This window comes from Alligator mississippiensis, chromosome 4 (assembly GCF_030867095.1).
Source record: "Alligator mississippiensis isolate rAllMis1 chromosome 4, rAllMis1, whole genome shotgun sequence".
Taxonomy (NCBI): domain Eukaryota; kingdom Metazoa; phylum Chordata; order Crocodylia; family Alligatoridae; genus Alligator; species Alligator mississippiensis.
In genome coordinates, this window is record NC_081827.1 from 234,037,804 (window position 1) to 234,052,532 (window position 14,729).

The 14,729-nt window shown below is 39.5% G+C and overlaps 1 protein-coding gene across 5 annotated transcripts in view; it reads left to right on the plus strand.

Moving 5' to 3' along the window:
• LRP1B (LDL receptor related protein 1B) overlaps positions 1–14,729 on the plus strand; it is a 1,609,743-nt gene that overhangs the window by 668,221 nt on the left and 926,793 nt on the right. For all 5 annotated transcript variants that reach the window (XM_019480601.2, XM_059727405.1, XM_059727406.1 and 2 more), the window contains 2 exons: positions 7,586–7,705; positions 9,089–9,217. In XM_019480601.2, coding sequence (XP_019336146.2) covers positions 7,586–7,705; positions 9,089–9,217 — 249 coding nt within the window. The remainder of the gene's footprint in view (positions 1–7,585; positions 7,706–9,088; positions 9,218–14,729) is intronic.

Consider the following 14,729-nt stretch of genomic DNA (forward strand, 5'->3'; position numbering starts at 1 on the left):
AACCAAATCTGAATCCGAAGCAAATACTAGCTGCTTTGCACAGGCCTAATTCTTGTACTGAAAAAGGGATTCTAATATAGGCGTATAACACTGATAAATCACAATGCAAGTTGATAGACTCACGAAAATAAGTCCCTCAGTCTTTGTTCGTTCAATGTTCCTGCTTTCAGAATAGCAAAATATTTCCTCCTCCATAAATCGCTATATTATTTCCTGTCCCCAGTCCATTCCTTACCTCCTGTGCCACAATCCGACATAGGTATATACTTTTTTTTTTTAGTAAAGTTAAGCCTTAACCTTCTGCAGTAGTGCTCTATAAGCTAAATATCCAGGGTTAAGTTCCTGTTCCTTTTATCTTGAAGTGTTGTAGGATCACTGACATGGAATGAAGATGAAAGGATCAAGTAATGGAGAAAAATACAATAACACTGCAGTGTTGCATTGGGACACTTTTCCGTTTATAGGTTATGGTGCCAACCAAAAGAAAGCAGGTGAATTCTGACAGGTTCAATATAATTATCATTAGAACAGATAAAGATATTTTCTGACAAAGGAATATCTTTTGCACATAGTGAATGATCTATTTGTCATAAAATTGTTCTCGCCCCTGATTTTGGTGTGGGAAGTGTTGCATGCAAATATGAAAAAATACAAATATCAACAATATTTCTTAGACCCATTTGTTTGGAAAGAATTGGTATTAATTGAAGGGTCCCTTGATGGCTGACTGACTATTCAGCTCCCTCCAAGGCAACTTTGAGCTGACAGATGCCACAAGAATTGGCTAACAGCAACTTAGAAGCCGGAGGATTGATAATATGATATTTCAAAGGTGTCACTGAGCCTCATATATAGATATATATAATATCTCCAGTCCCATCTCTCACTAGTACCAGCTCAAGTTACAATAATATTTTTTTCTTTAAATAATGACACAAATTCTCCTTCCCATCCTGCTAGCATATAAGTAGGGACTAGAATTATATTGTAAAATGCTAGGGAGAATTTTGTCATTATAGGCATGACATTGAGCAGCCAAAAGCAGGTCTCTGAACTGGGCTTGGAAAGAAAGTAGCAAACTGATCTTGAGTATCAAGGTAAAAATCAATGTTCCTGAGTTCATATTTTAACTCTTGCTTGTATTTGCTCTGTGTTTTTGTGCAAGACACTTAATCTCCCTGCCTGTAAACTGAAAAATAATATTATCTACATTTTCCTATCTCACAGTGCTATATTAAGGATTAAATAACTGGGAAGTCATTTGTGAAAATTAAATGACATGGGGAGATACTGGGTAAGATGCAATACCTTGAGTAAAAAAACGTTCTAATGATGATCATAGCTATGTCTGGAAACTAAATCTGTAACTTTCTACGGTGCAACAAATCATAAATTATGTTGGATTAGTACAGACTCATCATTACAATGGTCTTTGTTGGTATTAATGCGAGTTTAATGTGATATAATCCCATATAAATTCAGCTAAAATTTAGCATCACATTTTGCTTTGTGCTCAAGTTAGAATTCTGGGAACCTTCCCTGCTACATTAAAGAAAATGTCAAAAATATCTTCAAGCAAGGATTTTTGTGGGTAATATTGGACCAGCTATAGAATTGGGAGAGAGATAGTCAAGCTTTCAGCTATGAAGGGCCCTTTCACAGGTCCCTGAGAAAGCAGATATAACTTGAGCCATAGAATAGAGCAAAGACCAGGGCAAAACTCCAATGTAAATAAAAACATTTAGAGACTTAACCTTTTTATGCTCCATAATGAATGAAGAAAGATAAAGGAGAGAGATGCTAGAACACAGGTTGGAAAACATTTTTCACAGAAAAGTCACTCCCTTTCTGACCTCATAGACCTCATGCGGAAGAGTACTTTACAAAAACACTTTCAAGACAGGATTCAGACCACAGTAGGCTGGAAAAAAAATCAGGAATATGAGCAAGAAAGCATTTGATCCTTCAAAAGTAGTAGTCTTGAGGGTGGTGCAAATATAATAGGTTGAAGACTAAGGAAGCCAGAGTGAAACTGAAACCAGTGACAGAAATGAGGAGGGCAAGAGATAAATGAACAGAATATTTGTCAGGTATGTGGTTTATGAGCATCTGAATCATATGTATTAGAAAATGTAACAATTTCTTGCTAAAAGTTGTGGTCTCTTCTTCTCGTGTCTCTGCACCACATGTGACTATTTTGCTATGCATACTTATGCTTATTTATTGTACTTTGGGAGCTGTTTCATTGTACATGTGCCTTCAAGCAGCAGGTGTTGCATAGTCTGAAGCTCCGTGCCACAGGCACAGGGGGTTAACCAATAAAAGTTTTGATGTACTACAGTGATCATGTTAGATATATACCTGCTCACCTAAAAATTGATTCATCCTATGCAAATCAGCCACAGATAGGCTTTCACTCTGTGCTTTCAGTCTCTTTCACTCCATGGATTTCTACTGTCAAGTTATTATTGCATTTCTCCATCAGTCTCTGTTGGCAGCACAGCAGGTCATCACTATTCACTCAATGCTGCCTGGTATCTGTACACCTTTATGGAAACAGTCCAAGCAATCCCAATCCAGTTTGTAAGTTTAATAGTTATCACCTAGTAAAAGCTATTGGCTGTGTAGGATAAGACAAATATTTGAGAAGAAAATTATATGTTGGTTAGGTTATTTGAGCCTTGTTTACTTGAGAAATGAAATGTATATGTCCATTTCATTCAAATCGTAATATTAAATAAACAGATACCATATTATTAGTCTTGCCTTCAGTTCCTTACCTGAGAGAACAGCTCCATTTAAAGTGATCTTTAGGGAAGGTTTTTCATTTGGGCTGTAAAGAGGCTAGTTCCTTAAAAGGCAAATTTAGGAACAGGCTAGGGATATGAAACCAATAAAATAAAACTTGAATGAGAAAAATTGGAATGCTTTGGCTACAAAAGTAGAAAAGGCACAAACAGAATTTTGGAAGGTTTTTAGATTGTAACAATAAGCAGAAGCAAATCAGGCTATGAATTTTGCATGGATAATTTATTATAGGAAATATCTTCAAATTGTGTGAAATATATCTTTGCTTTTATAATAATAAAAGCTGTCCCATTCATTGTCATAACTAATGGTGTGCCCAGGCTGAGGCAGCTTGTGGGGAGGGGTGGGAGCACAGGGGGAAAAAACAAAACAAAACCCAACTGCCACTGCAGTTGCATTTTTTTGTACCAGCAGTACAGTGGTCACCAGTAAGCCCACATATGGCAGCTGCTCCGGGTACATGGCTGTGTCGTTACACCTCTGGTCATAACCTCCTGTGTCAGCAACACCCTAGAACACTTGTATAGGAGATAATTATCACAAAGTTAAAGTAAAGTACCCTAAGAAAATGTCTAGCTCTCAAAGTAAAGTAAGATAAGTAAAATCATTGCAAATAGGATCTATTTGCGCAAAATACCATCTCTGCGGAAACTGTCTTGGCCAGACACTAGGCGATGTAAATTAGAGAGCCCCCTGTTGCCAAGATGTACCAGGCTCTCAATTGATTTGTCTGGTGGGGATCCACACTGATCCTGCCAACAATAATGGGGGTGAGAGGGAGGGAAGCTGATGTGGGAGGCCATGGGGTGGGCAGTCAATCCCTTCTGCCTTAAGAAAATTGTGCTGCTGACTAGATTGTGGTTATTCCATTGCCTAATGCATTGCACTAGAGACTGGGTGCATCTACATATTGCCATATGGCAACATTGCTATGGCACTGTGCTTTAGTACTTTCTTCTGGAAGTACTAAAGCATGGCACAGTAACTGCCTGTACTGCCTTGGGTGTATGGCGCATGGTTAGATTTCACCACTACGTTGCTGTAGTGGTGCAGTATAATGAGGGAGTGTGCCACTGTGGCAACGTAGCTGCCAATCACGTGTAGACCTGCGTGATCACTACCTCACTGTAGCATGCTGTATAGTTACCCAGTGCATCACTACATCACCATAGGGTGATGTGTAGACATGCCCACTGATAGGTTATTTGTAGCACAAGTGGCTTCAGCAAAAATATGCAAGGAATATTCTTCCTTTCCTTTCTGTCCATATAGATACAGTAAAAATGATACAATAGCCAAACAACTGAAACAAGCAACGTATTTTTCAGTGATTGTTATTCAGCACCAGAATTGTCACATGTAGGTCAGTAAACTTTCATATACACACTTGTCAGCCTAGGGCAGGCATCAGCAACATCTGGCCCATGGAGCTGCTGGGTCCAGCCTGCAGAGTTGAAGGGCCTTTGCCTATGCCTTTGCCTCTGCTGAGGCTGGGCAGTGAAGAGCTGCAGTGGGGACGGGTAACTTCCAGCTGTCCTCATGCCACTGCTGCTTCCCCTGTTCTCCCTTCCCTCTGGCTGCAGTGTGGGTTCAGTTTCCAGCCACTGAGGAGCTGTGTCAGGGCTGGACAGCTTCCAGGTATGTTGGATCCCCGCCGGGAGACAGCAGTGTTGAGAGGATGGGGAGAAATCACGGTAGCGTAGCTCCCAGCTGCCTACAGATATAGGCAAAGCCCCATGATGCTGACACACTGCTGAAGCTACCTCACCTTCATAGGACTGGAACTGGGTTGTTCTGGCCTACACCTTGTAATGAATTTGCAGGTTGGTGGTCTAGAGGGCTACTTTTTATTTTTTAGAGATTTATTAGATTATAGCCAATGGAGAGCCACACAGATGCAAGCCTCACTAACTTGATGTTTACCATAATGAAGAACTTGGATTTGGACATACCCAGGTGCCATGGATAAACTCATGACAGTGCTAATAATGTATCAGTATAACAGGCAGTGTAGCAGTCTGTCGGTCCACCTAACTTGAGTAACTTCTTTTATGTTATGTTTCTTGTGCTACACATTCACTAAATTTAGTGGGGTTCAACAGTATTAACAACAGCTGCTAGAATACTGTTACTTTTTTCTGGCTTTCTATAATCATTGCATCATTTTTTTTTATAAGAATGATCCTGCCTCAGGCAGGAGGGTTGGATTAGATGACCTCTGAAGGTCCCTTCCAGCCTTACTTCTCTATGATTCTGACGTGCATAATCCTATGCATGAAAAAATGCTTTTTGGCAGTAACAGCTCTGGTAACAACCAGATACAAAAATTAGAAAATGCTGAGATGCTCAAAAGTCTGTCAGACATAAGACAGAGCAGCAAGACAGCTTCTATGACAGCTTTATGGCAGAATTATGAAGGAGTTTGGCAAGCCTTAGAAGACCTTTCAAAAGACATAAAACATTCACCTGTAATCAAATGGAGGTGGCTTCACTTCTGAACCAAATAGAAAAATTAGAGACATTTCAAGGCGCAGTTTTGGACTGAGCATTTCAGTAATTTATAATGCCCATACTAGGCAATGATAGAAAAAATTAATACAACAGCTCACCTACTGCCTTCGCAGGAATCATTTATGGCTGTCCTGTGAAAAGAATTTGGGAATTTTGAAAATGCTGCTAAGAACACATACAAGGCTGCTTCTCAAAAATATCAAAGTGAGCTTTGCTACACTAGAATGAGAAAATTGAAGATGAATCTGGAGAGCCTGAGGCCTTTCTCCAAGGAAGGCAAACATTTTGTGTGGAAACATTCACTCTTTTACTTGATAATCTGCTGACTTGCCTTTGCGGTCGTATTGGCGCTTAATGGTAGGGACCTACTCAATTTGCAATTTCGTGGATTTTGCAGATTCCATGAAATCTGGCACTGCCTGTGAAATCTGAGCCTGCAAAATAGATGGTGGGGTGAGTAACTTATGGAAAATAAAGTGCTGGCTCCCCACCTGCCTGGCAATCAGCAGCAAGGGGTGGGGCCATATGACAGACAGCCCCTGCAACCAATTAGCAGTAAGGGGCAGGGCCACTGGGCCCCTTGGCCAATTAGAGGCTTGGGGAGGGCCCTGTGCACTCCGCCCATGAAATGACTGCCCAGCCCTGTGTTCTGCCTGTGAAACTGGTGGGCAGCTGCCGCAAATTAGGTAGGTCCCTACTTACAGGATGCTGGCTGTCCATTTTGGAGTCATGTTTGAACTCTGCTCATTGGACATTTCTGCCATTCACAGGTTTGTAGTTGAACTTGCTGATGAATTTTCACTAGTAACACTGGATCATGAAAACATTCCTCATGAACTTATATAATTCAAGTTCTTTGCACGGGATGAGCCAGTTAAGTCTCTAAGCAAACTGCTGAAAGATTTAAGACAGTGCCTTTCAGCCAGTATCCCTAATGTGGATATTGCCCTGAAGATTTTTCTGACACTGACTATCACCATTGTACAGTTTCAAAGATGGCTAGGATAAAAAAAAAAAAAAAAAAAAAGAGCTTAGGTCAGGAATATAACAGAGACATCTGAATGCCTTATCTCTTATGGCAGTAAAAGTAGAACTGGATTTTGATGACACCTTATAAAAAGTTTTCCACCCTCAAAGCTCAAAAGAAGCCAGTCCTTTGAAATAAAATAAATACACTACATTCTTATATTCATGCCATTTTCATGTTTGGTTACGTATTTAATAATGGAAATTTTATATTGCGGGTAGTGGTGAGGCCAATCATCTTCAGGTCCAGGGCACCAAGAATTCTTAATCCACCATTGATAAAAACACCCTGTTTTGAACAGTGACTTTATCAAGATGTTTCATATATTTGGGAGGTAACTATATTCTGGAGGGTTTTTTTAAATTTTATTTTATTAGTTTTAGATATTGCATCTTACAAGAAAGTAAATGTTATTGTTATACTGCTTCTTCTGGATTTTAGGCTCTTAGCACTTTGTCGTTTGCTTTATACATATGGTATATACTTAATATAGTTTTAGCAGTGAGTTTTATGAAAGACTTCACTAGTAATGAAATCTATTACATCTGATGCTTGTCCAACATTATATACCAATAGCAAATAAATTATTAAAAATAATTTATTCACATTGATTACTGTGAAGGTTATACATGCATCAGTAAATCAAAACAAGCCCTCAAAAAAAAAAAATCAATTGATCTGACAGATAGGAAAGATATGGATGTTGAAACCTCCCTTATGCATTTGTCTATGTTTGAAAATCATTTAGTATACCTATCTTTTTAAAATTTTTGCTTTGACTGAACATAACTAATGTTCTAAAAATTGAGGTTTGAACAGAGCAATAGTACATGTAGATAATAAAGCTTATAAGAGCTTTCATAGAAAAAAGATCACTAAACTAATTTTATTATTTTGCTGAAAATGCATCGCTTTTAACGATTCATTCCATCCAGGAAGAGCACACACCAACTGCTGAAACTTCCTTAGCCTGATGAAGGGTTTTTGAACCCGAAAGCTTGCTTAATAACTATTCTCCAACTATTTGGGTTGGTCTAATAAATGATATCAGATTCACCCAAGGAACCTTGTCTGCTCTCTTTTAACGATATACTGCATGTCATAAGTATGTTAATAACAATAGTGACAAATGCAGGTGGTGTTTTTCCTGTCCCTCATCCCTAGCTTGAGGTCCAGGAAAAATCAAAACTAAAGCCTACCCTCTAGTAAAGGTTTTCTCTAAATATTTTTTCTTTACAGAATTGCTCTCCAAATGCCAACAGACAAATTGCCAATACAAGTGTGCCATTGCAAGGAACAGCACTGAATGTTACTGTGAAGATGGATATGAAGTAGGCAATGATGGAAGAAACTGCAAAGGTAACTAGGACATGTTTTTCCAGGAGCTGTAAGATTAAAGAGCCAGACCTCCAAGTAACTTGATGCAGGTGAACAATAGTTTCATTCAAGATCAGGGTCTGAATTTTATTTTAGGATAGCTTACATAAGGCTTGAAAAATTCATCTAGTCTTTCGAGGACTAGATCAGATTTAGACTTCAGGACTTCTCAGGGGCCAAATATAGATGCACTTCCAAGAGGTGAGGCAAGCAGCAGCAGGACAAGCGATGTCAGTGAGCTGCTGGCCCCTTGTCACTGACAATGAGACTCCATACCTGATTTGGGGATGGACCCTGTCCCCACTCGCCCACACACAAGCTCCTGGCTTCTCTAGAAGCTCCTTGAGCAGGGTCTGGCTTATGGGCCATATATGTGACACTCCAAGACTGATTCAAGGAGAGTCTTTGACCTTTAGATTTAAATAGATTATTCAACCCCATGAATGTAATATAAGAATGTAACAAAGGAATTATATGTAAGGTAATCATCTATTGCCTGCAATCCTTGCTGTGGCAATGCAACACTACTTTTGACATCCTGGTGAGGTTCACATTTGTTGCTGTGGTTTATCCAACGTTATTTGTATTTTTTGTGATAGTTTTGTCTTTCCAATGGAATAACATGTTTGTTTGCTTGTTTTAATGTAAAATCTATTATAGACCACAAGAAATGTCCCAGTAAAACCCAAAAGTCCCTTTCTCAGGTGGTGATAGTACCTACATCAGAACAAACTCATCCCAGTGGGTGAACTGTTACATGCAACAGCCAGACTCTTGACAGTGATATCAGGGATAGAACTAGTTGCCTGGTCCCCCATTAGCCAGTAAAGTTGAAGAAGCAATGTGTCAAGGAGTGAAGGTGAATCTTTGCTTCAAATTTATTGCACAATGTAACAGTGATCTAAACTGAAAAATAGCCCCAACAGGATTTAGAAAGCTGAAAATCAGGTTGCTTTGCTGACCTTTTTGTCCTTCTTGTGCCTTTTCCTGCAAAGAAGCATTATGCAAGTTACTAGAATTTATTTACATAGTTGTTTTAAGTGTTTATACACAAAATAGATGGGCAAGGTCTTCATTGGAAGTCAAACCTCAAAGTTTTCTAATTATATCAAAGGCAGTAATGTCTACGTGATCTTCTGAAAAGCTTTATTGTCAAACCCAACAGCAACTAATCTTGAAAACTTGACCTTCTGGTTTTCTGTTGTTCACTGGCATAATTTCATCAAAAAACTCAGATAAGACGCACTAAGAAAATAATCATGCCATAGAGGAGTTAGCTGTACTCGTGAAATTCTTGTTTGGGGTTGAATCCCATCCACCGTTTTTTATCCTGTTCCTTACATACAGTTTCAACGTTTCCTTTAGATTTAGATGAATGTAATATATATGGGACCTGTAGCCAAACCTGCATCAATACAGATGGATCTTATGCATGTAGCTGTGTGGAGGGCTTCGTACTTCAGCCAGATAACAAATCTTGCAAGGCCAAACATGGTAAGTGACATCTTTGCTTTTGTCTTTCTTCCTGATAAATGAGGTAGATGAAAATGTCCATAGCCAAGAATGATTTCACTCTGCTTCCATACAGTGGCTCATAATTAGACCTCCAGAACATTTTTTTTAGTTGTCACAGATTATTATAAAAATCCTAATAAGAATGCCTAATTAAAAACTATTCTAGGGGAGTAAAATAATACTCTGTAAAACATAGATTACTTCTCCAGTATAAAATTTTCAGCTGAGCACAATTTTTTACCTATAAAGGAGAATTAAGACTACCTGGGTGGCAGGGGACATTATCATGAGGTAATTATGCCCTTGGGATATTTAGAGACATGATATTCTGCCTTGCCTCTTGCAGTGTCCCAGGGGATTGATGTAATCATATTCATATTCATGTTATGCTTTATTGGTTACTTAATGCATATTTTCATTAGCAAATAATAAATTAAGCATTTAAGGGAATTAGTGAATTCTGTTTAATGAAGCCAAATTGTACAAAGTATTTCCCTAGTCAGCACATTGACTCAACAACCTATTTTTATTTTCTCATACAATCTGTTCAACTTGCTTAATGACCAAAGGCTAGCATAAAAGTATATTTGCTTGTGTCAAGATATAGAAATCCAAAGGAAAATGTGTTTTTGACTGTGCCAGTTGGCAGGCTTTTGCTATTACAAAATGTGAAGATGCTGTACCTTTGAGGCTTGAACTAGGAAATAACATGCACATTCATTTTTTGGTTTAAGCACTTCTAAGAGTTACTATTTAAAATATTAATAAGCTCAAAAAGTAAGACTTGTTTCTTATGTTTTATATTGATCCATATAGTATTGCTCTGGTTTAAAGAAAGAATCTCCCCAAAAGGGGGGGAAATGTGTGCTACAAGCAACTCCATACAGAAAAGAAAAAATCTTAATATTTTTCTACTGCCCTCCATAAAAAATGATTTTGGTAGGAAAAAACAGGTGCTGCCACTGATGCAGTAAAACAATCCAGAGCAAGGAAAGCGACTTGGTTCCAAGACTGGTAATGAGGAGATTCTTTGACCTCTAGTTCAAAAATGAAATGTAGCCCAATCTGTAATGACTCCGTAGAGTAGTCATTTGTCAGTATTTTAGTGGCTTATACAAAATGAGTTGATAGTTTTAGATCATACCTTACCTTTTTCTTTCTTTTTTTTTCCCTTTCCATCCTATTTCACATCAGTTTTTGCCTTTGGCAATCTCAGTGTTGTAGGGTTACTGTGAGTATGCATAGTCCTCTGTTCACCTCACTGATGTATTCCTTTGTGTGAGATACTCAAGATGCTGAATATGTATTGCAAATACTGCATAGTAGCATGGAAGAACCAGTCTCTTTCTTGCTCTCTATTAGGATTCCCATGACAGATTATCCACTTCAAGTACTAGAGCAGTCTATAGTAGCCACATTGGCACTCTTGCACTGTCCTTCCTTCAGGTGCATCTATGTGAGATGCTATGTTGCTGTAGTGACTAACTGCACTGACATAGCTAATCACTACAGAGATGTAGGCTTGACTGGCATGAACTGTGATGCCAGTGCTGCTACACAGTACGGGTAGAAATGACGTGTGTGCTGCCAGGACTGTGCCCTCCTACTTTCTGGTGTGGGGTGGCCCTTCTAAATAAAAGCCCACTATGAAGAACTTTCAAGGTTCCTTGCAAATAGGTTTCCTCAAAAACTCTGAGAATTGATCTCCACAGGACTTGTACTATTTTCTTGTGCAGCTTTCAGGAATTTGGCAGCAATTGCATGACTGCAGAGCCATGGTTAGATTTGCCCCTTAATGAATTCAGCATCTTGTTGCTCAGTTCATTTAAATAGCTTCAGAGCCTCAGACTTGTGGCTAGATAACACCTACTGGTAGAGGAAGTTAAAATAGCTTTCATAACAGCTGTGGGCACACTATGTGTTTTTTTTTCCCCCCAGTTCTTTTATCCAGAGCTTTCTTTTATGAATAAAGATTCAGTTAATAGCTTATTCAGGAATGAAAAATTAGATGAAATGTATCTTTGCTGAATAGAGTTCTGGATTTTTTTTTTTGTTTGTTTGTTCTGTTTGCCAGGTTTTCATAGCTTTACTGAAGAGTCTAAATTCAATAAAAAGAATATTAAAAAAAAACTCAGGAAAATGTGGGTTTATTTCTTATATAGTGCATAGAAGATTTTACATATTAAAAAAATGATTTTGAAAGAAATGGCATGTAGTGTGAGAAAGCGATTCCTTCTTTGATCAAAAGCAGTGTGCCCTGCATTGTGTTTATGACAAGCATGTGTTTCTGTTGTTTTAGAAAAAAAGTTTGTAACTCTTAAATTGACTTCAAAGCACAATGTTATTGTGAAGGCTCACAGATTTAGCTTTCATGATTTTAGAACATTTTCATACTCTTTTATGTATATTATGGATAAATCAGCTTATATAAATATATATATGTGTGTGTATGTGTATAGACAACAGATAGATAGATAGCTAGAAATTCCTCCCATTTCATGCTATACTAATCTTAGTATCTTTTGAGATTCTCACATTAGTATTCATAACAGCATTTACTGTTGAGGGCACACTGGTTATACCTTACCACAATGGCATCTTTTCTTCAAATACCCATTACAAATTTACTTGTAAACATCCCATGCTGTTTTTCTCTTCTATCTTCTCTGGAAAGGTAGCATTTTTCTGAACATCTCTAAAAGTTGTCTTTTGCAATAGAGTTGCAACCAGTGGTGGCAGAGAAAATAGCTTGGGTTTCTTATGTGTTGTGACACTACTTATTGATCTGTAGTTCAAGTGAAGATCAGCTTGGAAAAGAATAGAAATCTTTTATCTTCTCTACCAGTGCATCTTAAATACAGTCTAAAGAAGGAGTAACTTCTCTTTGGGCAAGAAGAATCAATAATATATATTACTGTTGGCTAGAGATCTGGAAATTTGCCAATTTTTTTCCGGAAAGAGTAACACTTAAAGTCCTGGATTTCTGATGGTTGGAAAACTTCTATTAGTTTACTTATCTGCAAATCCATTTTAGCAACTCAGCTGCATTGTTCATTCTTTTAATTTCAGCTCCTAAAAATAGAATTGTATTGAATTTAATATGCTGTAACTGAAACTATGCAGAATCTTATTCAAATCAATTTGGATTTTTAACTACATTATAAAATGTCTTTAGTTTGTAATTGCACTTTTTGGCTGTGTCCAGACAAGCATGGCCATATGGTATGTAGCACCACAGACGTGCCTGCAGTGCCACATACTGCATGTTCAGGTGCTTTCCACACTGCCAGGGAGCAGCGCAGAAGGTTTTTTGACCCCTGGATATCCAGAGATCCAAAAAATCTGCAGGGAGAAAAATGGAGTGGCACACATGATGGCAGCATGCGCTGGCCAGAGTTGCACTCCGCTACCAGCCAAGCTCTACATGACATGATTGCTGCTGTTGCAGCCCGGGGAGGCCCCCATCACTGATTTAAACCCCCATGGTAGGGAGGCCCCAACATGAGTTTCCTTCAAGGACAACTTCTGTTGCTGAAAAGAGCTGACTCCAAACTCTGAAATAGCACCAATACCCACTCAACCCTGCCTCCCACCAGGAACACAAGCCACCTCCAAAAATCCATCAAGGTTCATAGATAGCCTTCTCCCCCGCATATCCTCCCTGAACTTCTGTACACCCTGCTATTGGCTGGTCCCTTTCTGGACCCTAATTACAAGGCTGTTCTGAGGACTGTATTGGGCAGGCAGCTGTTAGAGCCTGCATCCCTCACTGCAGCCAACAAAAATGACCAAAAAGGGGTTTTTGTGCAGCAGGAAAATTACAAGGCTGAAGTTGGGGACATGGAAGAAAAAACAAAAACCAAAAAAAAAACCCCCACAAAACTTCACAATGATAAAGAACCACTGGCATTGTAGTACATTAGGGATCAGACCTGTGAGAGAAAGCAAGCAAAACCAGATGGTGCTGAAGCAAGGGTTGTTCTAAAGTTGAGGTCCCAGTGAGGTTTGCATGTCCCATTTGATCAGTTGAGTCCCTAGTCATCCTGTGGCTGTGAAGCAGCCCCAAGTCTCACAGCAGAAGAAGTCACTGAACCAAAACCTCAAGACCCTATGGAGATCCAGCCCTGTCCTTTTTCCACTCTTCCCTCTATTCCATGGAGAACACAGTAACCCACCCCACCATGGTGGTCTTCGCCACCCACGGCTGCATCAGGTTATCATATCACAGCTAGAGATACAGCCAAGCTTGACTCTCATCTTGTGGTATTCCTGACCCTTGGCTCTGGCACGCCCTGCCACAGGGAGTCTTTCCCAGGCTAGAAAGAGTCCTAGGGTTCCCACACATGGCATGCCTGAACACAGTGTTGGGGGGTGGGGGTTCCCACTCAGTACCTTGACTGTTGGCATGAGGGGATGAGAGGTGCACCTCTCCATGGACTGAGACCTTGTAGTGATGGAGAGGCTTGCATGTCCCAATGGTGCTCAGAACTATATTATCTGGAGTTTTGCAGGGTCATAGAGGGGAAGTTCTAAACAAAGTACAGTCCAACCCCAGGAAAAAAAACATGTCAAGATCTCAGTGGTTGCAGCAAAATGGAAGTGGTAACTTGATGGTTGTCCTGCACCTGGGTTGGGACAAGAATGCAATTTGGTAGTTGCTACCATGACTGAGCATTTCTTTTCAGGATCCCCTCTGCTCATCCTACACGGGAAGGGGGCTAGAAAAGGTGCCTTACACCTAAACTGTCTTATCTGCTTCCAGCTGGATAACAGCATCCAGCAGGATTATTGTCTGCGTTCAAAAACATCATAAGAAAGCAATGAGTTTTGCAACATATAATGTTTGTACCTTGGTGGACAACTGAGACAAGAACTACTGAAAAGAAGAACTGCCATCATCTCGTGGGAACTAGTGACATCCAACACTGACATCACAGATCTGAGCGAGACAAGACAACCAGACAAAAGTCAGCTGAAGGAATAGGATAGAGGCTTCTGGAAGGAACGATCAGCCAGGACAGACTATTCACAGCATTGGTTTCACCATCAAGAATCAGCTTATTAGTTAATTTTATATAGCTTTCCATGGACATCAGTGAATATCTTACAATGCTCTGTCTTAAACCCAGAAACAACCAGTGCAGCGCTGTCATCAATGCATACCCCTGACACTTCATGCTGATGATGATGTCAAAGAACAATTCTACCACAACCTTGATCGTGTTCTGATTAATACTCCCGAGAAGGAGAAGATCGTTCTCCTCTGTGACTTAAATGCCAGTGTCTGGCGTGATCTGGAATTCTGGAGTGGCGCTATTGGGAAAGAAGGAGCAGGGAAAGCCAACTCCAATGGCATCCTTCTCCTGAGCAAATGTGCAGAGCATGGTCTTGTCATTATGTACACTATCTTTAGACAGAGTAACAAATACAAGATTACCTGGAGACTCCCTCACTCTAAACATTGGCACCTCCTCAACTATGTTATTGTTAC